The 22,871-nt window shown below is 44.9% G+C and overlaps 3 protein-coding genes across 5 annotated transcripts in view; 2 read left to right on the top strand and 1 right to left on the bottom strand.

Moving 5' to 3' along the window:
* Positions 1–12,961, top strand: part of evi5l (ecotropic viral integration site 5 like) — a 37,176-nt gene extending 24,215 nt beyond the window's left edge. For both annotated transcript variants that reach the window (XM_030352682.1, XM_030352681.1), the window contains 8 exons: positions 203–343; positions 1,668–1,784; positions 1,950–2,090; positions 2,344–2,520; positions 2,989–3,135; positions 3,785–3,880; positions 4,165–4,260; positions 9,071–12,961. In XM_030352682.1, the coding sequence (XP_030208542.1) occupies positions 203–343; positions 1,668–1,784; positions 1,950–2,090; positions 2,344–2,520; positions 2,989–3,135; positions 3,785–3,880; positions 4,165–4,260; positions 9,071–9,427 (1,272 nt within the window). In that variant the 3' untranslated portion in view covers positions 9,428–12,961. The remainder of the gene's footprint in view (positions 1–202; positions 344–1,667; positions 1,785–1,949; positions 2,091–2,343; positions 2,521–2,988; positions 3,136–3,784; positions 3,881–4,164; positions 4,261–9,070) is intronic.
* Positions 12,962–14,416: 1,455 nt separating this feature from the next.
* On the top strand, positions 14,417–17,769 carry LOC115541010 (zinc finger protein sens). Its single transcript, XM_030352726.1, has 5 exons — positions 14,417–14,784; positions 14,980–15,255; positions 15,628–15,707; positions 16,247–16,412; positions 17,071–17,769. Exons 2-5 carry the CDS (start codon positions 15,018–15,020, stop codon positions 17,259–17,261), a joined length of 675 nt encoding a protein of 224 aa, XP_030208586.1. The 5' UTR covers positions 14,417–14,784; positions 14,980–15,017; the 3' UTR covers positions 17,262–17,769.
* On the bottom strand, positions 17,680–22,725 carry pglyrp2 (peptidoglycan recognition protein 2). 2 transcript variants are annotated; one of them, XM_030352698.1, is made up of 4 exons: positions 22,415–22,725; positions 20,713–21,636; positions 19,852–20,062; positions 17,680–18,164 (listed from the first exon to the last, which is right to left on the bottom strand). In XM_030352698.1, the coding sequence occupies exons 1-4, from the start codon at positions 22,482–22,484 to the stop codon at positions 18,113–18,115; spliced, it is 1,257 nt and encodes a 418-aa protein (XP_030208558.1). In that variant the 5' UTR covers positions 22,485–22,725; the 3' UTR covers positions 17,680–18,112. The 2 variants fall into 2 exon arrangements, with proteins under 2 accessions (XP_030208558.1, XP_030208557.1); XM_030352697.1 differs by lacking the exon at positions 17,680–18,164 and adding an exon at positions 19,200–19,608.
* Between the last annotated feature and the right edge of the window lie 146 nt (positions 22,726–22,871).

Genomic DNA, 22,871 nt, shown 5'->3' with positions numbered 1-22,871 from the left:
CCACGCCGTGCGAAACCAATCTCTTAATCGTCAGGGGGGGGGGGGGGGGGGGGGGGCTTAGTGTGACTACTTCCCTTTGCACCGGGACACCGCCTCCATGTAACTCATAATCATATCCTAACCGGCGCCTCGACCAAGGGTGGCCACCGTGACGTAGGCCGCCGCGGACTGACACCCGTCCTGCCCTGATGTCACCTTCCAGGGTCAGGTGACGCGGGCGCAGGAGGCGGAGGAGAACTATGTGATCAAGCGGGAGCTGGCTGTGGTGCGGCAGCAGTGCAGCGTGGCCAGCGACAGCCTGGAGAAAGCGCAGGACACCATCAGAGAGCTGCAGCAGCAGAAGGTAAAAACGCACGCAGGCTCAGCCTGCTGCTGGGGTTCACCACCGGGCTGTGTGTATGCGCGTGTGCGTGAGTCTGCATGTGCTGTGCAATCTGGTAGTTTGTCGACAGAGGGGGGTGTCGGGTGTAATTGACTCTCCTTTTAGTCATCCAGAGTCATCGGTTAACACAAGAAACCCATTCGGCATGAAGCAATAGAAAAACGTGTGTAGAATATATGTATATATATATATATATGTATATTCTACACACGTTTTTCTATTATTTAGTAAATATAAAAAAGACAATTATAAAACCACATACTTATTAACATTTAATTTTGATCAATAATGAATAAGCTCCAATAAAATCACTTCAATGTAGTATAAGTCAAAATATCTCACCAATATTTATGCACAAATGTAAGTATGTGAAAGTAAACTCTGACCTTTCTGCTAGAACAACGCTTGACTCCAGTCAAACAATGCTTCAGAAGGGACTTGGTTTTGGTTTCTGCTGAGGTCGATCTGTAGACACTAGACGCAGATAAAAGATCTAAACAGCAGATGACACCACAGAAGCAGTCAGAACCTCCACAGTTACTCATCATCTAAAATGGCATCCATGCAGACCGAGAAGCCACCACTCACGCACACCCTGACCGGATTTTCCGCTCGGTATTGTTTCTCACACACTGACATCTGCTGGTGTCTTATGTCACTCAGCGATTGTTGTGTTCTCATGTGGTTTCCCAGTAAAATACAGTAGGAATATTTAGCGACTTCCATTGTTTTTGTAAAATATGACACCTCTCCGGTGCATCAGGAGTTTGGTTTTGCAAACCATAAATGATAGGATTTAAGGGACGAGGCAAAGAAGAGCAAAGAAATCTAAGGAATGGGATTCTATATTATTATGATGATCTATATTATCTCTATTAAGCAAAACTGCTGAGTAGGTTAAATGTGCTTTAACTTTTAACTGCTTTAACTCGATGCCTTCTGAAGTGCATGCTGGCCGTTTAACCCATACTCTTTGGTTACTTCTCAAACCCTTGCCTTAACTCATAGCTAAAGTCACACAAACACAACACCCCATGAAAAGAAGACATGTACAGGCAGAACTAGATTGGGCTTCACCGAAAATGAAAGAAACACATTTTCGGTAAAGTGAGGTGTTATAACTTGGGGGTGTGATTCTTGCGGTTGTAAGGCTGTTGAAAAGTGTGGGGGTACTAATGCACGCGGTTGGACGGCAGTAGCCTGGTGAGCTGAACGCTGTGCACCGCTGACTCTATGGACCAGTGAGCCAGGGTCTGACCGCGGTGGACCTCTCTGTCTGTTGCAGTACACGGAGGAGTTTGTGACCGGTGTGCAGACCCAGCTGGAGCAGTCCAGACTACAGGAGGCCGAGCTGCTGGGAGCTCTGAAGGAGATGCAGGACAAAGTTTTGGACCTGGAGAAGGTCTCTTCAGCTAACCTTAACTTATCTCAGATCAGTGTGGCTTCCCTTACCTGATAAGACAATCATTAACTCTGTGTGTGTGTGTGTGTGTGTGTGTGTGTGTGTGTGTGTGTGTGTGTGTGTGTGTGTGTGTGTGTGTGTGTGTGCGTGTGCGTGTGTGTGCAGAGGAACAACTGTCTCCCAGATGAGAACAACATGGCTGCGGTGCAGGAGGAGCTGAGGCAGGCAAAGCTCAGGGAGCTGGAGACTCTGAGGACCTTCAGAGAGCTGCAGGACACTGTGACCGACCTCAACCAACGCTGGCAGGTAACACACACACTCACACAAACACTCACACACACTCATCTAAACACAAAGCCATGTTCATTCTCTCTCTCCCTCTCTCCTTCTCTCTCTGTATCTGTATCTGTCTCTCTCTCTCTCACTCTCACTCTCACTCTCACTCTCACTCTCACTCTCACTCTCTCTCTCTCTCTTTGATGCAACTCAAGCTCATCACACACCGCTACACACACACACACATGTGATTCTCACCAGGGGGCTGTCTGTGTGTCCGCAGAGCCACATGTCCCGGGGCAACGGGGGCGGGGGTGGGGGGGGGAACTGGAAGGAGTCCCCCAAGAAGAACGCCCTGAACGAGCTGCAGGACAAGCTGATGACGGTGCGCCTGCGGGAGGCCCAGGCCCAGGCGGAGCTCAGGGAGGTCAAGCTCAAAGCCGTGCAGCTGGACAGCCAGGTGAGACGCACACACACACACACACACACACACACACACACACACACACACACACACACACACACACACACACACACACACACACACACACACACACACACACACACACACACACCGGACAGCCAGGGGAGACACATTCACACGCACACACACACACACACAGGACAAGACAGACAGTAGAGCAGAGAAGGAGAGGTGAGACACAGACAGGATGCCACACAAAGGAGAGGGCAGACAGGGGAGACAGAGAAGTAAGACAAACACACTGGACAGCACAGAGAGGGGAGACAGACAGCTGAGGCAGACATACACATAATTCAGATTGCACTGCGCTATGATTTTAGTTACAGTGAGAAATTCCATATGTTGAGGATCATTTAACATGTGGTAACACATTTTTAAAACTACAACTTTTTGGCATTCACTGACCCTTTAAGACCGGAACATTTTTACTTTGCTATGTTCTAGAACCAGATTCATAGCAAGCTGATTGGCCGCAATGAGCAGGAACGCTCCGCCCTCCAGGACAGGCTCCATATGCTGGCCAATCAGAACAAGGGGCTCCAGACCCAGATGAGTGAGATGAAGAGGAAGCAGAGCGAGGCCGACTGCAAGGTGAGGACTGAATGAAGAGTTAAAAATGAGTTAACAATGGGAGGACAGTGTGTATTACATCAAACTGATTATTTGCATGTCACTAACGTTTCAGACACACGGTAAAACAGGAATCATCCAGCTTCTTCATTTAAAGTTCACCGATATCTTTGAGCCTTTGCATAAACGAGAAGAGGGCTGCTACCATTTCTGATGTGTGTAACATTGTACTGCATCTGTATTTGCAGTCCAGTTGGCTATTTTCCTACGTTACCCAGAATGACTTTCACTGTCTCCCTCCCAACATCAAGGACGAAAACATACTATAAATGTATAAATTGAATAAAATAATTAAATGTATACTTTCCAGTACGATACGCCACACAGACGATCACATCCCTTTGTGACAATGGCCGCGAGGTTAGAGAGCTGGCACCTCAGCCAGTAGAGCTAGCCTGGCAACGCTAGCTTTAGCTCAGCCCAGAAGAGACGGCCTCGGAGTCACTGTTAACCAGATGGATCTGCTCTGTTCTATCCAAGTTAAATACTACACAAAGCTGTAGAAAAGCACACTGGCTGCGTTGTACACGATAATGCTTTAGGCTGTTTTATTCCTTTAGTGTTTCACGTTCGCCCTCTGATGTAGCTTTGTTCTCTCCCGACGATGCAGAACAAAGAGGAGGTGATGGCGGTACGGTTGAGAGAGGCCGACAGCATGGCCGCCGTAGCAGAGCTCCGACAGAGGATCTCTGACTTAGAAATACAGGTGTGTGTGTGTGTGTGTGTGTGTGTGTGTGTGTGTGTGTGTGTGTGTGTGTGTGTGTGTGTGTGTGTGTGTGTGTGTGTTTGTGTATATAGAGCATACCACTAATCACACATTGAATTCTGAATACAGTCAAGAATATTTCATGCAAAATGTGCGTGCGGGTGTGTGTGTGTGTGTGTGTGTGTGTGTGTGTGTGTGTGTGTGTGTGTGTGTGTGTGTGTGTGTGTGTGTGTGTGTGTGTGTGTGTGTGTGTGTGTGTGTGTGTGTGTGTGTGTGTGTTGTAGAAGGAGGAGGGGCTTATCCAGGGCCAGCTGAACAACTCAGACTCCAGGCAGTACATCAGTCAGCTGAGAGACCAAATCACAGAGCTCAAGAATGAGGTACACTCACTCACTCACTCACTCACTCACTCACTCACTCACTCACTCACTCACTCACTCACTCACTCACTCACTCACTCACTCACTCACTCACTTTCAATTTCACTTTCACTCATACAAATTTGTTTCACATGTTCCGACCCGGACAAGCAAACACAGTTTATTGCTGTCATAGAAAAATGCCTTAAAAGGTTTTTTTCTATAAAAAAACAATATACATAATAATAATGATCAATAAATTAAGATGGAAAATAAACCAATACTCATACAACATAACAGTATTCAATGCTTGTGACCTGGAAGTTCTCGAGCTACCTCAGTTTTTCTAACACTCTATAAACCACTAAAAATAACATTTATATTTTGGTTAAATGTGCTAGACATGGATTGCTTTGACCATTCAGACAACTCAGGCCCAAGCACATACACACACAAACACACAGACACACACTCACAGACACAGAGCATACGTGCAGGGATCAGTCCACTAAGACCACTGAGACTAACATATCTACACATACAGAGGCAAACAGCCTTCTTAACCACAGCAGCAGTAGCTGTGAGTGACCCAGCCACATACTTACTGGGTTTCAACACACACCACTTCCAGTGCCCCCCCCCCCCCCTTCCAGGTGTGAGAACACATTTTCATGCAACCATGGTGACAAACGCTTTTCTTTTTTTTTGTGATCAATTTTCTATTGTATTTTATGTTTCATACAAGAAACAGTTACACATATACACAAGTAAGACAACATAACACATATAATACTCAACCATACTCCCCCCCTCCCCCCCAAGCCCACCCACCCCCAGGTCTTGCCTCCCACAAAGACAGAATCAATAATTTGAGAAACTCAGCAAATTTGTTCAATAGGCCTAATACTAACATGTGAAATACATAAAGAAACAAAAAGAAAAGGAAAAGGATGAAAAAGCAGTGAGTAAGGCGTAGATACAGTAAGCCATGACTACCCTCCCAACATACTGTTAATAAAGGTGGACCATAAGTTAATATTTCTAGCTTGGGCGCCATGCATGCTGGCCACAGATCTCTCTAATTTAGCCAGATCTATGACTGTGTTCACCCAATGTTGGTAGGACAGGTCATGAGGAGCTTTCCATCTCTGTGCTACAAGCTTTTTAGCAGCAGTAAGGCCTACCAAAAACCAGCGTTGGTGCATCAGAGAAAGATCTAGACCCGTAAAATCACTCAGCAATAAGATAGTTGGGGAGCAGGGGATGGTACGCCCAAGTACTATAGACATCCTATTGGATACCATACTCCAAAAGTCGCTCACCCCAGGGCACTCCCAGACCATGTGAACAAAGGTACCTATAGTACCTAGAGAGCATAGCTGGCAGTTAGGAGATGGATTTAATTTCATCAAGAATAATTTATGAGGAGTGCAGTAGAGTCTGTGTATGAAATTGTAGTGAATCATCTGATGGTTGGGATTACGCGAAGATAGGTCAAGCTTTGACCAGACTATGGACCAATTGATTGAAGAAGGTGCAATTGAGAGATCATGGCTCCAGCGACTATCCACTTGCAAAGATTTTTCTGCATGTTTGGACATAAATGTATATAGAGCAGAGACCAAGCCTTTGGTAGATGAACTGCCACATATTTTATGAATTGGATGAGGCACCATGTTTTCACCCCAGGGGACTCCGTATGCCCGTAAGGCGCTGCGGAGTTGTAGGTAGAAGAAAAAGGAGGTGCCGGGTAAATTGTAATGCGATTTCAAGTCCTGAAAAGATCTGAGCGCATTATCTGACATAATGTCGGAAAGGGTATTAATCCCTTTATCCCTCCACTGGGGGAAGGACATCGGGTGACCACCCAAGCAAAGGGCGAAATTATTAAATAAAGGAAGGTGAGGATGGAATTTAAAGTGATTGCTAGAGTGTGATTCCACAGTTCTCCATATGGCAACAAGATGTGAGATTAAAGAGCCAAATTTGGATTTACACATTTTGAGAGGGATGTTTGAGTAAATAACATCCTGAAGCCTATGTGGTATTACTAGATGTTCCTCTAATGAACGCCAGGCTACCTGAGCCTCTGGATCTAACCAGGTATGAAGAGAACGAAGGGTTGAGGACCAAAAATAAAACTGGAAATTTGGAAGTCCAAGGCCACCTGAGAGTTTGACAAACGCTTTTCTGACACATTCGCATCCCCCCCGATCCTCAGGCTCATCACCTGAAGCCAAACGTTAGCCTAGCATGCTAACACCAATACAACCTGGGAGATTGGCTCATTCAGAGAGAGAGAGAGAAAGAGAGAGAGAGAGAGAGAGAGAGAGCGAGGGAGAGACGCGTGGTGGTGCGGTGAGACTGGATGCGAGCGGGCGGGATGACAGTTGTGTCTGCTCTTCATACAGGGTATTTCCTCCTCCTCTTCCTCCTCTTCTTTATCTTCAACCCAGCTCTGCTTTTAAATCACAACCCCCCACAGACTGAGGTGAACGCAGGCGAAGGTCGCAGTGGGTGTAGTCCCGCACGCTATCTGTGTTGGTAGACAGAGAGTAATCCAGCCCTGTACTGCTGTGTGTGTGATTTGGATACAACATCTAATCTAAAAGGTTTCCCACACTAGCCTCCCCACAAACACACGCAATCTTTCTATCTCTTTCTCATTCTGTCTTTCACTCACTCATTTTCTCTAGCTCTCTCTTGTATTCATTCTCTCTCTCTCTCTCTCTCTCTCTCTCTCTCTCTCTCTCTCTCTCTCTCTCTCTCTCTCTCTCTCTCTGTCTCTCTCTCTCTCTCTCGTTCTCTCTCTCTCTCGTGTTCTCGCTGGCTCATTCTCTCTCTTTATCGGGGGGGGGCACTTGCCCACTGAGATTCTGACATCTCTGTGTGTGGTGCATTTAAGTAGAACAACACACACACAGACACACACACAGACACACACACACACCCACACACACACACACACACACACACACACACACACACACACACACACACACACACACACACACACACACACACACACACACACACAGCCATTCGTGTGAGGGGAGAAAGGCCATAGTGGTTTTGTCAGGCAGTACCCTTTTGCTTCTTACCGTCTGTGTACGTCTGTGGAGCTGATGGTGAAACCGATAAACCGCTAAAGTGGAGAGAGATGTTTGCATACACGTCAGAACTATTACTCAACTGCAACTACAGCTCACTTAAGGCTGCTCTACATGAAGCTGTATACAAGATCCTAGGACTTGAGAGACTGGAAAAGTAGGGAAATAATTCCTTTCTGTTTACCAGACCTGGAAGGGTATGGATATTTGGGTCAAGGTCTTGAAAAAGTCTGGAAAGCTCGGAAGACATAAAAAAGTGGACAATGTGCAAAATATGTAATGAATTGAAAAAAAACTAAAGGCGTGTGGGCCTTGTTATCAAAACCTGGAAATTGTCCAAATGTGCGCTGTTAAGATACCTTCCCGAATGTCTGCTTTATCTCTCTAGTGAGGTCATAAAATGGTTTCATACCGGATATTAACTGGTACTCGATCCTCGCTTTATTGTTCGTAATTTTTTATCAATCCTGGGAAATTTGATTGATTGAATCAAATACAAATATGAATTATGAACAACTGTAGCGTTGTCTTGAATTGTATCCATTTTAAGAAATTTGTGGCAGCGAGAAGACATTAAATACCAGAGGGTGCGACATCAAAAATACTTAGGAGACACCAAGCTCCAGATCTTTCACCTCACAGAAGGTTCTTGGGATCTCTGGCAGCCTAACCACTACCCCACCACTGGAGGCGAGTTCCCCCACGGTAAGTGCGGGGCCCGGGTAGGAGGTGGTCCCCACCTTCGACCACCTTCGACTACAATATTTACCGCTCTCTTGAAACGTCCTCCGACATTGAAGCTGAACGCAAAATGCATTGCAGCATGGTTCTACTGTGGCGGTGTGTGGAGCTAAGGTGTTTGAAGTTGTAAAGGCACTGGGTGTTCCACATATATTCATGCTCCAAATAACTGATGAAGCTCTGATGCAGGGAACGCGATCACACAAAAATCCCTAGACAATGCAAAAAAATACAGAAAGAAAGTCTGGAATTTATCATTTGGAAAAGGGAAGTCACCCTTTGCATATTTATAACGTTATTTTATATAAGTCTCAATATATTTGTATCTATGTGGCCGTTTAACAAAAACATATCGGTATTTCATGTATACTTTGGTGGCCTCGGTCCATTTATCTTTATTTTTCCAAACGAAATAACTATAATACCCAACCTGTACCGGCCAGACCATACTACAGGGGCCTGGTACCAAAGCACCATGCACCAGCCATGACATTTAATTTCAATAGAATCCCTCCACCGCAAACACAATTTGATCAGGGCAAAAGTAACATCGGCTCTCCTCCAGAAGAATATGGAAGTCCATACCCACCCAAACATCCCACTTTCACCTCAACCTCTGCCCCACTGCAATACTTACCCTAATACAACTGCCCCTGCCTCACTGCAGTACATTACCCTCCTACAACAGCCCCACTGCAGTGCATTAACCTAATCCAACTGCCCCTGCCCCACTGCAGTGCAATACCCTAATACAACAGCCCCACTGCAGTACATTACCCTCCTACAACAGCCCCACTGCAGTACATTACCCTCCTACAACAGCCCCTCTGCAGTACATTACCCTCCTACAACAGCCCCACTTCAGTACAGTACCCTCCTACAACAGCTCCTTCGATCCAGATTCATGAAGGAAAATACCCCCAATAAACCAAACTCATTCCTGACCTATGACCTTTCACCCAACCTGCCCCCAACCACAGGTCAGGCAGCTGCGTGGACTCAAGGCCCCCTGTGGTGGCGGCGTTGGAGGCACCAACTACCACCACCACCACCACCACCTCCACCACCACCACCCGGACCTGGTGGGCCTGGCCAGCCCGGCCTCGGCCGAGGGGGACTTCCTGAGCTCGGACGACGAGCTGCTGGCCAGCCCCGTCCCGCCCAACGCCCTGTTCCCCCCGCTGCCCTCCGCCCATGACCCCCACCCCCTGGACAGCGAGGGCAGCACCGACAGCGAGGTGGAGGAGCGGTGTTTGCGGATCGGGACCACCGCCACGGACCCCCAGCAGCATCTGTACGGCAACATGATGTGCGCCGCGGAGGCCCTGGACAACTGAGAGAGGGCCCGGGGGGGCCGGGGGGGGGCAGGAGTACTTCTGGCATGGATTGAGAAAGAAGAGAGAATGGCAGCAGGCCAGCTTGAGTCTCCATTGGCTGTGGAATGTGTGGTTGGCGTTTTCCTCAACCTTCATCCACTTTGGTTTTGACTCTGACACACACATACACACACACACACACACACACGACCGGTCATTTACTGATGGAAGGGGGGGGTTTCTTATCAGGTGATCAAGCAGCGATGCATGCTGGGATATGGCGCTGTCCGCAGTCTACGGTTCCCTCGCCCCCATTGAGTGGCACGGAAAAGTGTTGGACGGGCTTTCTGACGACAATGGACCGTCAGGTTTATGATGCGGGGAGCGGGGGGGGCATACCCCAATGACAGAAGTCGAGGGCTTGTCTTCCCTGCCCTTAACCCCCCCCTTCCTCCACCTCCCCTTCCTCCTAGTCGTCCTCTTCCTCCTCCTGCTCCTCCAACTCCTCCTAGAGAAGCTTCTACCGCCCAGAGAGGTGGACGTAGCATTGCCGTCCCACTCATGCAACACCCTCCGTCACTTCAGCTCCGTCTTCTGGTCCTGCTCTCCTAAACACACACACACTCACACAGACACACACACACACACACACACACACACACACACACACGCACACGCATGCGCACATACACACACACACACACATACACACACACTCACATTCTCTCTCATACACTGTGTACAGCTGAACTAGGGAAAGGACCTGACTTTGTCTCTATTCTTTGTCCGGGGCTTTGTCCACACCGAAGGACGAACACACGGCCCGCCATGAGACCATGGGGATACAAACTCGTACACAAACGCACTCATCAGGCTTTGTGTGTTGATTGGTTCAACCCACCAGATGGACCGATGAAGCTGTTACTGTCGGATCGGATCATGAGGATGATGTGGATAAATGGACTTGATTATATGTACGACGGAAGTATTTTGAACATGCCATTTGTTAATAGTCTCAAATCGCTCTCTCTCTCTCGCTCTCTCTCTCACACTCGGTCTCTCTCTTTTACTGTCTCTTTTTCTCTTTCTCTCTCTCTCTTTCCTTATCTCTCTCTTTTGCTATTTCTCTCTTTTGCTCTTTCCTTTTACCAAGCCGACTGAACCTGAGTCAGAGAGATGGAGAGAATGAGGGAGGGCATACTTGATATCGTAGAGATGTCATTAGATGGCATTTATAAAGAAGTAATTTATACTTTACCATGCTTAAAGTGTTGTCTGTGTCCATGCCTGGCAAATGGAAAAGAAAGGCAAGCAAATTACTACAATGATGCATGTCAAAAATATCCAATATGACACATATTACAATAACAACAAAGAAGAAGTTAATGTTGCCAAATGTTTTGATTTATTTTGTTTTCTTTTTTTCAGGTATTTATATGTTGTAATTTATTTTGATATGTTTTATTTTTTATATCTATAAATCTGTATGAAATATTATATACCTACGATGGCAGGGGGGGGCAACGCATTGGTTCACCCCCCTCTGTCCTTTGTGCCAATTGGTCCACAAGAGACTGCTGTTTGCAGGGTTACCAAGGAAACCCATGTTATGGTAACAGATAGTGTGCTGCTATGATTTGTACTTTTTTGTGGTCTCTCAGTTTGAGGCAGATATGTTCCCCCGGAACCAACTACAGAACTAAAAAGATGGAGACCCCTAATCTAAGGATTAGTCTATTCTGGCTTGTCATGGGTGTTGAGTGTGTGCGTTACAATATGTCAACATATCATGCATCAACATAATCTTTATAGAGTAGGATGTAATGCATATGAACGCATAGATAACAGAGAACATACATATTGTTAGGGGGTGGCAGGAAAAAATAATATCAATGAATATATACCTATCACTGTCAATCCAGGGTTGTTTAAGGTTTATTGAAGATGCAATTTGTGGAGATGGTTTGTCAACAAGTCTGTTAAATCTCGGATGATCATGTTAAAAAGGGAACGTTATCTGGATTAATGATAACAACAGGCAACAATTATGAAATGAATCTGCACCCACCATTGAACAACAGGTTTGTAACTGACTCTGGTTGCGGTTCAGAGAAGTACACAATATTCTAGGGAAATAAGGAAACTACTATTCCAGTTAAACCAACCACTACCCTAAAGAGGATGTTGGCTTTTAGGATTACACATAACCACTACCTTTTGGTCACCCCCACTAGTCAATGCAATATTAACGAAACTCCTCCTGGGTTTAATTATCAGATAGAAACCTACATTTTATTACCTATATTTATTGATCTCAATACAGTGGCTGAATGGTAGTTGATTATAGTCAAAGGTCTGTTGTTTGTCTGTACTCTCTGCGTAAACGTAAGCGTCATTGAATCTGGACCAAGGTGTTCAGAATTCGTGAAAATGAAATTACGATTCATGTTGATTTTTGATCAAAGATTGAGTTTAATCCTTTAAAGTTTCAACTCAATCTATTATTTATCCGCAAGGCTGAGATCAGCCCTTATGTAGACACGTGTTCTACCACCGTACAGTCATGGTGCTCTTTACAAGAAGCAAAACACAACACCTGGATAAACTGTGATCAAGCAAATTGACATTTGTTAATGATGAGTGAACACTATTTTGTTTATTTCTCATAACAGTGTTTGTCTAATGAAAGGGACTATGTCTTTCCTCCTGAATACACACAGATCAGCTTGTGGAAAAAACACTGCAGCTTTTGCTCCAGAACGCAGCTCTTAGTGTACACATTCAGTTGCTCACCCTTTACCTCTATGTACTCTCAAAGGTTTGACATCATTACCAGTGCCATCCATGGGCCAGAGTTGTACTGGGATATTTGAGGCACACCTTTTTGACTATGTACAAAAAGGTTTTCATATAGTCTTCTGTAAACTGAAATGTTAACTACTGGTGATACTGTTCTCTCTGAAAGTTATGTTGAGTCTAAATCTACAATCTTGACGCCATTGCAATGGTTACACCAAGTATTGCAGGAACAGGATGTAGAGGACTATTGTGGACCATTAAGTATTCCTTATTTTTCTTTAGACTATGAGAAAGTGAAATTAATTTGGTTACTTTGCACCTTTTCTATTGTTCATCAGTGGGGGAATGGCGCAAAACAACACATCTGTCTTTGTAGAGACTCAAAAAGGAACTATGAGGATTATAAAAGCATTAACAGTATTAGTCCAGCCAGCAATTTGTTTCACCAAAACCAAAATAACAACAGGCTTAAGACTATGTCATGTCCATGCATTTATAACGGGTTGTAGGTTTAAAACGGTCAAAACAAAGACAGTCTGATCGGTACAGTGATGTACTCTACATGATACAGACATTCGACACCCACCATGTTTCCGCTCGCTTACAGATCTGCAGATGTTGTTGACCAGTAAATATAACTGGCAGTGAAAGCGATATAAATAACAAATGAAGGAGTGGAATAAACTTTCAGTGTTCTGTATCCCCTTCATGATACAAAAATAAACTTTGACACTGCACAATTGCAGAGGCGATGCATCGAAGTGTTGTGTTGAATTCTTTTTGAGGCCATCTTGGGGGATCTAAGGGCCACCCTACATTTTCCTCACAGTAAAAAATATCCTAACAACCCCTGTCGCCCCTTTCCCAGCCAAGCAGGGTTGTGTACTACCTGCGTCTGCCCTCAGCCCGAAAGAACCCGCCAACCCCTCGTACACCGATATGTCAGCCACACCCCCTTCTCCCGATCACTGCAGAACGGGGACGGCATCGGGTTCCTATCGTGATCTAATGGTAAAGGTCAGAGAAAGTCAGCCAACCCTTAATCAGAGCTGGCTATGATTAATCTAGAGTCAAAGTGAACCGGTCTGAGAAGATACCATGGAGAAGGTCTCCTATCACCCCCATTTCTCTGTTTCAACAACGTTGACTCATCCTCGTCAAAAGGGGTCAGCCCCAAGCAGTCTGAGGTGACTTCTAGCTTCTAGAAGTCTAGAAGCTAGACTAGAAGTCTAGAAGTCTAGAAGCTAGAAGCTAGGTGACTTCTAGCTTCTAGCCATTCGTAAGACTTCTATCTCTTACGAATGGCGATACAAAGTCATGGTTGCACCATACAGACGGTTCAATATAAACATGGCTGCTCTGTATGGAAGGGGACTCATCAGACTTCGGTATCATTCAGATGTAGAAATAGAGGTGTATGAAATAGGTAAGGAAGTAGGCATTTTTTGATTGGTTCGATATCACCAGGACAAGGTCATCAAATGATTTGAAGAAATCAAAAGACAGGAATGCCTTTGCATCCTCATGAGCAACGTAGGAGAATATTGTCGGAGTGGAGGTCACCCTTTACTCATACGCTTCTCTATGGCTCAAAGACCTCATGATGTTGTTACCAGGAGAAAATCGAGTACAACAATATATCTATTTAGGACCCTATGATTATAACATTGTTGAATGAAAGACACTGCAGGACAAATGAGGCACTCACCGTTTATGCACAACCTGTCATTTCATATCAATACATAGGCCTATATATACATTTCCATCATTGAGAGTGCAGTCGTTTTACATGCTCCATTGTTTAATCATTGCCTTGACTACTAGGTTAATAAGGAAGAGTTGGATATTTAGAGGGGGAGGGGGGACAAAAATGTAAAAATGTGTCCCTATGGTCATTGTATTTCGTTGTACCTGTTGAATGAATAAAAACATAGAAAATAAGTAGAGGCGTGTTGGTCTTTCTTTTTCTGTTGATTTTTTTTACTTTTTAACTCTTTGGTAATCCAAAAATGTGTTCACACTCTGTCAACACGAGCTACATTGCAAACAAACACACACACACACACACACACACACACACACACACACACGCACGCACACGCACATGCACATGCACACAAGCATACGCACACAAGTATACGCACACGCACACACCTGACACGCCACAATGACCCACCCAGTAATGCTTCCCCACCAAGGCTGCTCTATCGATTTATTCATAACAGATACGTGCCATTTTGTTATGTCTTTGAGCCGCGTCGTTACTCGTCGTTACTTTTTTAGGGACTCGGTTGTGTTCTGCGGTAGGCTTGCATTGAGGAAGCACTGTGGTCCAAGAGCTAAGCTTTACACTTCCTCATTCTCATCATTATTGGGGTCTACATCATGGTCTACATGCAGAGCTCAACTCAACATTATACCAGCCTCGTAGTGGTGATGTGATTGATTTAGTTGTTGTTTTAACTATTCACCTTACGGTTCTCTTCTGAGTGATGTGCTGCAATTCAACTTCAGAAAAAATATGGTGAAATTCGTTTGCTGATGGATTTTTTCCATAGGCTTGAAGAAATTATAGTTTGGTAAGTGTATGCTTGTATGCCTATTATTAATCTATTTAAATACTTAATACAAATATAGACTGATTTACATTCTCACAAGTGCAATTTTTTATGTTTTTATTTAATATTTTGCTATTGAATTGGTATTACGCCAAACATCTTATTTTGGAAATTATTATAAAAATTACGATTTAAGGTCACTATCTCTTTCTACAGCACAACATCCGCAGGTTGATAGCTGTAAGGCTCGAAGAATGCCTCGTTCTTTCCTGGTGAAGCGAAGGGACCCGAACCACCAGCGGGCCACTTTGAGAAGCTCTGGCCAGAGCAGTGCTGTCATGACACTGTGCGAGTTGCGACAACCTAGGCGGCCCTGGGACAGCGCCTTGGAAAGCTCCTCAACAATAATACACAGAGATCACACTGGGATCTGTTCCTCCTTGCTGCCAAAGCCCCACACTGCGTTACAGCCACTCGGCTCCAAGACATCCAGTAAGAGAGATACTTTTGCATGGTTTGTTTTGGATTCAATTGAAAGACATTGTGTATTGATTAGTTAATCAGCTGATTGATTTGTCATTTATTTATTAGTTAGCTAAATCGTGTGTTTGTAAGTCAAAGTCAAAAGTCAAAGTAAAATGTATTCGTACAGCACAGTATCAGACACAGTGGTTATTCAAACTTATACTTTTTAGTAACGAGACAACCGGAGTAAGACCAGTTTGGAGGGTATTGGCTTCGGCCTTTACAATTATAAAAAAGCTGCACCCTGCAGCAGTTTTCATAAAATATAATGTCATATATATTGTTTCTAATGGCCCATATCTTGTGAAATTCACATTTTCTTTGTTTCAAATTGTGTAGATACTGACACCTGCAGTTCTGACAGTAGATATGATTCAACTTCTGATGGGAGTAACAGATTAGCCCCAACCTCGCAAATGGTATGTCCCAATGAATTTAATGTAGGCCTACACACTCGATTTCAATGAAAAAAAAAAATGTTTTTAGCTTTACTTGATTGTATATTCAGGTCAAACAGGTGGAAAGGGAAAGGCCAATAAAATCAATAATAATTGCTTATCGGAGGAACTAAACAACTCCACAGTGGAGTACACTTGAGTTCCACAGTGGAGATCCACACAACTTAGTTAGTTCACTGGGGTGGAGCCTCCACTCCGGGAACTAACTTATGTGAGAATAGGGTAAGAGATCCATTGTAAAAGGTGTTTTACTGCAGCATAGAAAATAGTGAAGGGACAGACAAGAATCAAGATACATATTTCATACTTTAAACTGATTTTCTTATGTGCTACTCAATTTACAAATAATTTATATTTCATGAATCTTCAAAATAATCTGTAGAATTGTTTCATCCACCCCTACCTCGTTCTGAGTGTATATATACCTTGCACATGGATGACAAAGAAAACTTTTTTTAAGTCACATAAGATGCGCCTAATCCATCACGTTTGTATTGTAGGGGAAAACCTTTAGTTGTACAGTGTGCGGAAAGGTCTTCAAGCGTTCCTCCACTCTGTCCACGCATCTGCTCATCCACTCCGACGTCAGGCCCTACCCCTGCCAGTACTGTGGGAAGCGCTTCCACCAGAAGTCGGACATGAAGAAGCACACCTTCGTCCACACTGGTGAGTCTAGGGTCATGAATGGTCGTAGGAGGCACCAGTTGAAAGTTGTGTCCACGTCGTGATAAACGTGACGTCAGAATCCGGACTTTAAATCCATATCTAAAGTTTAGATTTGTCTATAAAGGGCGATGGTGGACTAGCTCAGATTTTGGCAGTAGCAGGTTTACACTTTCTTTCGCTTTGATTTGTTTCGAACAATCCTGTTAGTGGAAGCCGGGATCTGTAGGTGCGTAATTGGCAAGCACAAACTCGACCAGTACTAGTCAACTTTAAAAAGGATTAAAATCAACACTGTGAAAACTGTAACTGTAGAAAAATCGTATTTGAATCCCGCTCTGAAAGCGTTATCCACTAGCGCAAATGAGTTTCTTTTTGGTAGAAATCTCTGCAATGAAACCTGAAAAAAGGCGTAACTCAGACTTTGCAGTTTTTGGTTTCCGGTCGCGGTTCTCTACCATCTTCCCCCAGAATTTCTGCTGGATCCGATATTGAAATGACTCATTGACCAACAGCCCACCTTTAAACCGCAATGAGTATTACCATTAATAAATACGATTTTAACGCTGCTTTCTTGCCCAGGTCGTGCTCGGAAAGTATCTGACTCATCTGGTAGAGTGAAGGTTAAATTCAAAAACCAACGTTTTTTCTCCCTTTGCAGGTGAGAAGCCGCATGTGTGCCGTGTGTGTGGCAAGGCGTTTAGCCAGAGTTCCAACCTCATCACGCACTGTCGCAAACACAACTGGGAGTGGCCCTACCATTGCCCGTGCTGTACCTTTGGCTTCCAGACCAAGCTAGCGCTGAGACAGCACTGCTGCTCCCTTCGCTACAAGGGAAGACTAACTGACTGACTAACTCGCAGGAGGGAAGGTCGGTCAGGCAGGAAGGGGGATTAGCATGCTATGAATTGTATTAGAAGTAAAGGGGATCTTGCTCCAAAGGCCAACTGAAGCCATACCACGATAGTAGGCTGCAGCAGGCCAATGAAATATGCAGGGCATATCTTTTAAGCACGTAATTATTGTTAATAGGATCGAATGTTGGGCCTTGGAGGTTATGGTACGATTGCGCTCCGCTCGCACTAGTCAATGTAGGAGTTAGTTAGACTCAGGAGGTTCATAAGCCCAGGTTACACATATTTTCATCTACAAGCAATTTGTGACGCATGGACTGTATAAGTTGCTAACATAACAATATTTATTTTTTCGAAACTTTAGTTTTTTGGTGTTTAACACATTACCTTTTAAATGTGGATGATGATTGTTATTGATTTTTTTTATGATCCGGGGCTGAAATGCCTTTCATTCATGTTCTGAAGCCCAGAATTCATCAAATGAAAACGATTGAGGCCAACAAGAATTGAAAAACATTATTCTGTCTATGTGCGGGAAACAAAACATTATTTCCATTATATCTAACTACTGCTTACATATTTGACATGTATAGATGCCTTGATATGCATATGATTGAGAAAGTGACTCTTTCATATTTGTTCATTAAATTGAGGTCGCTTAAGAATCATTCTCATACTACTTACAATGACTAAAGCTATACCGTCCACTGACATTTGTGAAAAAGGACCTTCTTCAGTTTACAATATATATTATATATATAATTATTAACAACTGGTCAACTGTTTCACCACTGTGCTCTTGGGACAACAACGCTGGAACAGTCTTTTCCCGGGGTATTTTCGTCCACTTTATTGTAGGTGCGAACCTTCAGCTACTCCGGCTTTTTGGCTGCGATGTCTCCTGCGGAGTCATACACAAATCACAAACGACTTACCCTATTTAAATGGACAGGGTAGTTTTAGACTTTAAAAAAAAAAAAGGCTGTACGTAATCCTATCCAGTAGCCATTGTTAAGTTGTAACGTTACGTATAAGGTTCATAACAAACCCTTAAGCTGCTGTTCTTAAATCAAGTGAGATAAATGTTTCTGCAAATTTCGGATTAACCAACCAAGATTTGAGTCGCTTGGTCCAGGTGAGGTGACTCTTGCTGTCCCATTTCCTAAGGGTGTGTTTCTACCACTGTCCGGTGGTAGATCGACTGATCGATCTGATCTTTTCTTATTCTCTGAGAAACCTCATCGGCGAGGAAATTTCATACTATGTTTTGGAAAAACATGGTCTAATGTTAACTTAAACCCGCACTTTGTAAGTTTTCCCTATATAAATATCTAGTGGGTATTAGGGTTAGAGTTATATCCGGGGTTGTATTAAAAACGAGTAACAAAATATTGTAGTGAGGAAATATTGGCCATGGGGTGGCACTGTTACAACTTAGAAGTAGCCTACAACGTTTTGCCTCCCAAATGGACCAGATCTATTGCCATCACTCATGATTGAGGAGCTTGAGTAAATCGACGGTAGGCTATTCATATCTGCTATGATCCAAAGTATCACCGGAGTCGTATATTTCCCAGATCATCATGGCGCGGTGTTTCCACCGTCATGCCTCGTTACTAATAGTCTAGGCCTCAATTTCCCTAGACGTGTCATTCGTTAAATTCATAAAAACATTATGGTTGAAGTGAACCAGACTTTTCCTATGAAATACAAATTATTACCTTCGTCTGCCATTTATGCACTTCAAGTTTTCACACCTCTCCGCATGCTTTATAGTGTCAGCCTTCCTCTTTTCCGCATCAATTCTCCCTGATCGACTACCCTAACGTCAATTATTTTTGACCATTAAAAAGAAGCTTAAAACAAAGACGCAAAATGCTAGCAATTGAATGGAAAACATAGTCCATGACCATGAATATAAAAGATCACCACTTGGAGACTTCAGAGATGACATTTAATCAATCATATAAATACCATATGGTTTTCAATGGTAAGGTAACATAAGGGACATTATGTTTGTGAATGGTTTTGCTTTTGGATCCTATCATTTCCCGAAGCGATCCCAGGTACTGATTTCCGAATAGAAGGCGTCGCCGGGGCATGAGGTATTCACCACTTGACGGTGTCCCAGTAGGGTATAGTTTACAGCCAGTCTCCCCCCGTCGACCGCACACTGTACCAGACGGTGGCGCAGCAGGTCCATGGAGTAGCGCGAAGGCAGAGTGGATATGTAGTTGCCGATGATCGCCACGCCGTAGCCGACGGTATTGCGATCCCTAGTGTGCGCCCCGCGGTTATGCCATCCTCTGCCCTCGTAAACATAGCCATCAGAGCCCACCACAAAGCTTGGAGGGGGATAACAAAAAAAATTATGTTCTTCACAAGGCATAGATGTAGTATAGTTGTGTTGAACTATAGGAAACTATTAACATGTTGCTGTTGGGTTATGTATTTTATAATTCATGCAAACAGTGGCCCTTTTGATCAATACCCAAATCAAGTGCCGTGATAGGACGGCTCTCAATTCATTCAATGTTCACCAAGCGGTTCCAGACGTGCTTTCTATCAACGATGAAGGAGGGTTGTACCTGTATCCGATGTCTTTCCAGCCCCGCTCGTCCTGATGGAAGCGCTGCATGGCCCTCATGTCTCTGGAGCAGGCTGGGAAGGACAGGCAGGGCGTCGAGGGCTGGTAGGTGTGATGGATGTAGAGGTAGGGCAGCGGGGGGGACAGAGGCGAGTGAGTGCCTCGGATGACCTCCGCTCCCCACTGGCACCGAGAGATAATGGGAGGGCAGTCTGCGCACAGGGATGACCCAAGACGGAGGGTGAGTGGTCCGGGCACTGGGAGGTAAAAGTGTGACTCCCCCCCCTGTGTAGGGGGACTCAACTATTTGGAGAGGTTGATTAGCACTAACACAAAGGACAGGTGTGACAGTGGAATCTGGTGGCCCGATGCATTGGCCAAAAGACAGGGCAAGACCTTTGACTAAGAACCAGGGGTTGATATTCATTTGTGGAAGAGAGCCCCAAAAGTATTACGTTATAACGTTATTGACAAAGAAAATTTGACAAAGAAAATCATTTTTACTTGATATCTTAACAAAACCTCCATAATTGATTAGTTGGTAAACCCTGTCTCACTGTAGGTCTAACATTTATTTCTTGTTTCTTTTTTTTTATATTGTGGGCATATTTGCAATTCCTCTTTTATATATATTTCTTTTTTAAATGTACATGTATATATATATATATATATATATATATATATATATATATATATATATATATATATATATGTATATATATACACTGAGGAGTGGTGTATATGTGTATATAATAGTGTATATAAATGGTATATTTACCATTTATATACAACACTCCTGCATGCTTGCCGTAGTTATTCCCCACTGTTTACCTCGGGGGTGGATCGCAGGGGCCGCTCTTACCCCAGTACATGTGAGTGAAGGCCTTCAGCCCCTCCTTCACCGACACCTCAACGCCGTCGTCCAGGGCGATCCACTCCGTCTTCTCCAGCTTCCACACCATCACCAGCGTCTCCATCACCTGCCTCTCGGGGTCCAGCGGCTCCAGCAGGCTCCTGGAGCTCTGCCGCCGCTTGGCGCTGGCATGGCCCCTCAGCTCCTCCAGGCCGCGGTCCTCGCTCAGCACGTAGCCGTAGTACCCCCTCAGCGTGGCGCTGAGCCTGGTCGGCGGCGGCGGCGGGGCGGCCCGCGACAGGTTGCCGAGGGCGGTGCCCAGGATGGCCCCGTCCATACCCCCGTTGATCAGGGCGTCGGTGGCCAGGGTGGGCGTCCGGGACAGCCGGAACACCCTGGGCTGCTCCACGCTGTCCCAGCAGCCGCCGGGCCCGAGACGCAGGTCGGCCGAGAAGTCCTGCAGGCTGAGGAAGGACAGGCCCAGAGACCTTCCCAGGGTGAGGGGGAAGACCCCAAAGGCCGCCACGCCGGACGCTCCGCCCTCCTGCTCTGTCTCCGCCCCCACCTCCGCCTCCCGGGCCCTCAGCCCCGCCTCGATGCCCAGCAGCAGGGGAGCCAGGGCCACCGTGGTGCCGTCCGGGGCCAGCACCACCCCCCGCTCCTCCCCCTGGTCCGTCACAATGTGGTGCACGGCCTTGTCGAAGAAGCTGAAGGAGGAGGCGTTCAGGATGGCCTGGTCCAGGGTGGCCGAGAGGACGGGGTGGCGGTTGGAGGCACCGAGGTAGTGCACGGTGAGCGGGTCGTCGTGGCCTGCGATCCTCCGTAAGGCTCTGACCAGGGCCAGCGGGGTCAGGGTGGGGTTGGACTGTTCCACCTGCTCCACGGCGCTGATGAAGCTCTCCATGCTGCGCAGGTGGGGAGTTGACACTGGAGCTAACCAATGAACAATAAGCAGGTTGGTGTTTGACACTGGAGCGAACCAATAAACATAAGAAGGTGGGCAGTTGACATTGGAATGAACCAATGAACAATAAGCAGGTGGGCGGTTCACACTGAAGCATTCAATAAATAATAAAGTGGGCGGTTGAAACTGGCCTCTGTGGTTAGAGGTTCCTCACTTTGTAAAAAGGTGCTGCTTTTGTGTTTTATAAGAGTTGGAATTAAAAACCTGAGGGCACCTTATGCAAATTAGAATTAGGGGAATGTACATAAGCCCAGGTGTACTCCCTGGTGAATATATATATTTGTTAGAAAAAACTTTACACATCCTCATTTTTTAAGAAAGACAACCAGTACCAAGCATTCGTAAATATGGTCCTAATCTGACCAGAAAAAAGTACTATTGGAGAAAAGTGAGAGTGTATAATCGACTGTGTAATCATTTACAAAAGGGAAGGCTTGCCTATAGGTCATTAATGTTCCTTGACATCAAGCAATATGCAGGTGGGAGGTTGAAACCTAAGATTACCATTAAACAATAAAAAATAAACATCCTGTCATTGGAGAAATAATTAAACTGTTAGGTCTCCGTCTAACTGAAATGAGATATTAAATTAATCCTATCCATATGTTAACACAACTCTCTAAATAAAATACTGTCATAAGACTTCAAGTTATTACTATAGAGAAGCAGTGGCTCATTTAATAGGCCTATTTGGAATAAGGGGGGGGGAAGTCTTTTTTATTAATTATTAAAATGAATGACATGTACCTGCAGGAAGGCTATGGGCGCCTTGAAATGAGACCGCCAGAAGCAGCCAGAATGTCCCAAACGAGGCCATGCTGTCCTTGATTTACCCGTACCTGTCAAGAATCTCTTAGGTTCCCGAAACATAGATGTTTAAAAAAATTGATGTTCCGAAAAAACACTCACCATTACAGTTTGGTGGGATCTTTTTTTTAAATAAACTTAGGCCTAGCTACAATAATCTCTTAATGATTAGACATCCCCGGTGATTTGAGTTCGTCCTGGACGTGTTTTCTGTAACGTTCAACTCTCCACACAAATAGTTGGTGAGTTGTGTATGTGATTTTGGTCTTGTGTTCCCCCACGAGGGGAGGGTTTGTGTACACTGATGCTTACAAATATTGATTAAGCCAAAGTTGAGTTGTGTCATTCTGAAAACAAAGTCTGGTACAGCTTGTTTCTAGGTTACACATGCTAGCAT

This window comes from Gadus morhua, chromosome 3 (assembly GCF_902167405.1).
Source record: "Gadus morhua chromosome 3, gadMor3.0, whole genome shotgun sequence".
Lineage (NCBI taxonomy): Eukaryota > Metazoa > Chordata > Actinopteri > Gadiformes > Gadidae > Gadus > Gadus morhua.
The sequence above is the reverse complement of the archived record's forward strand: the minus strand, read 5'-3'. Positions and strand labels throughout refer to the sequence as shown.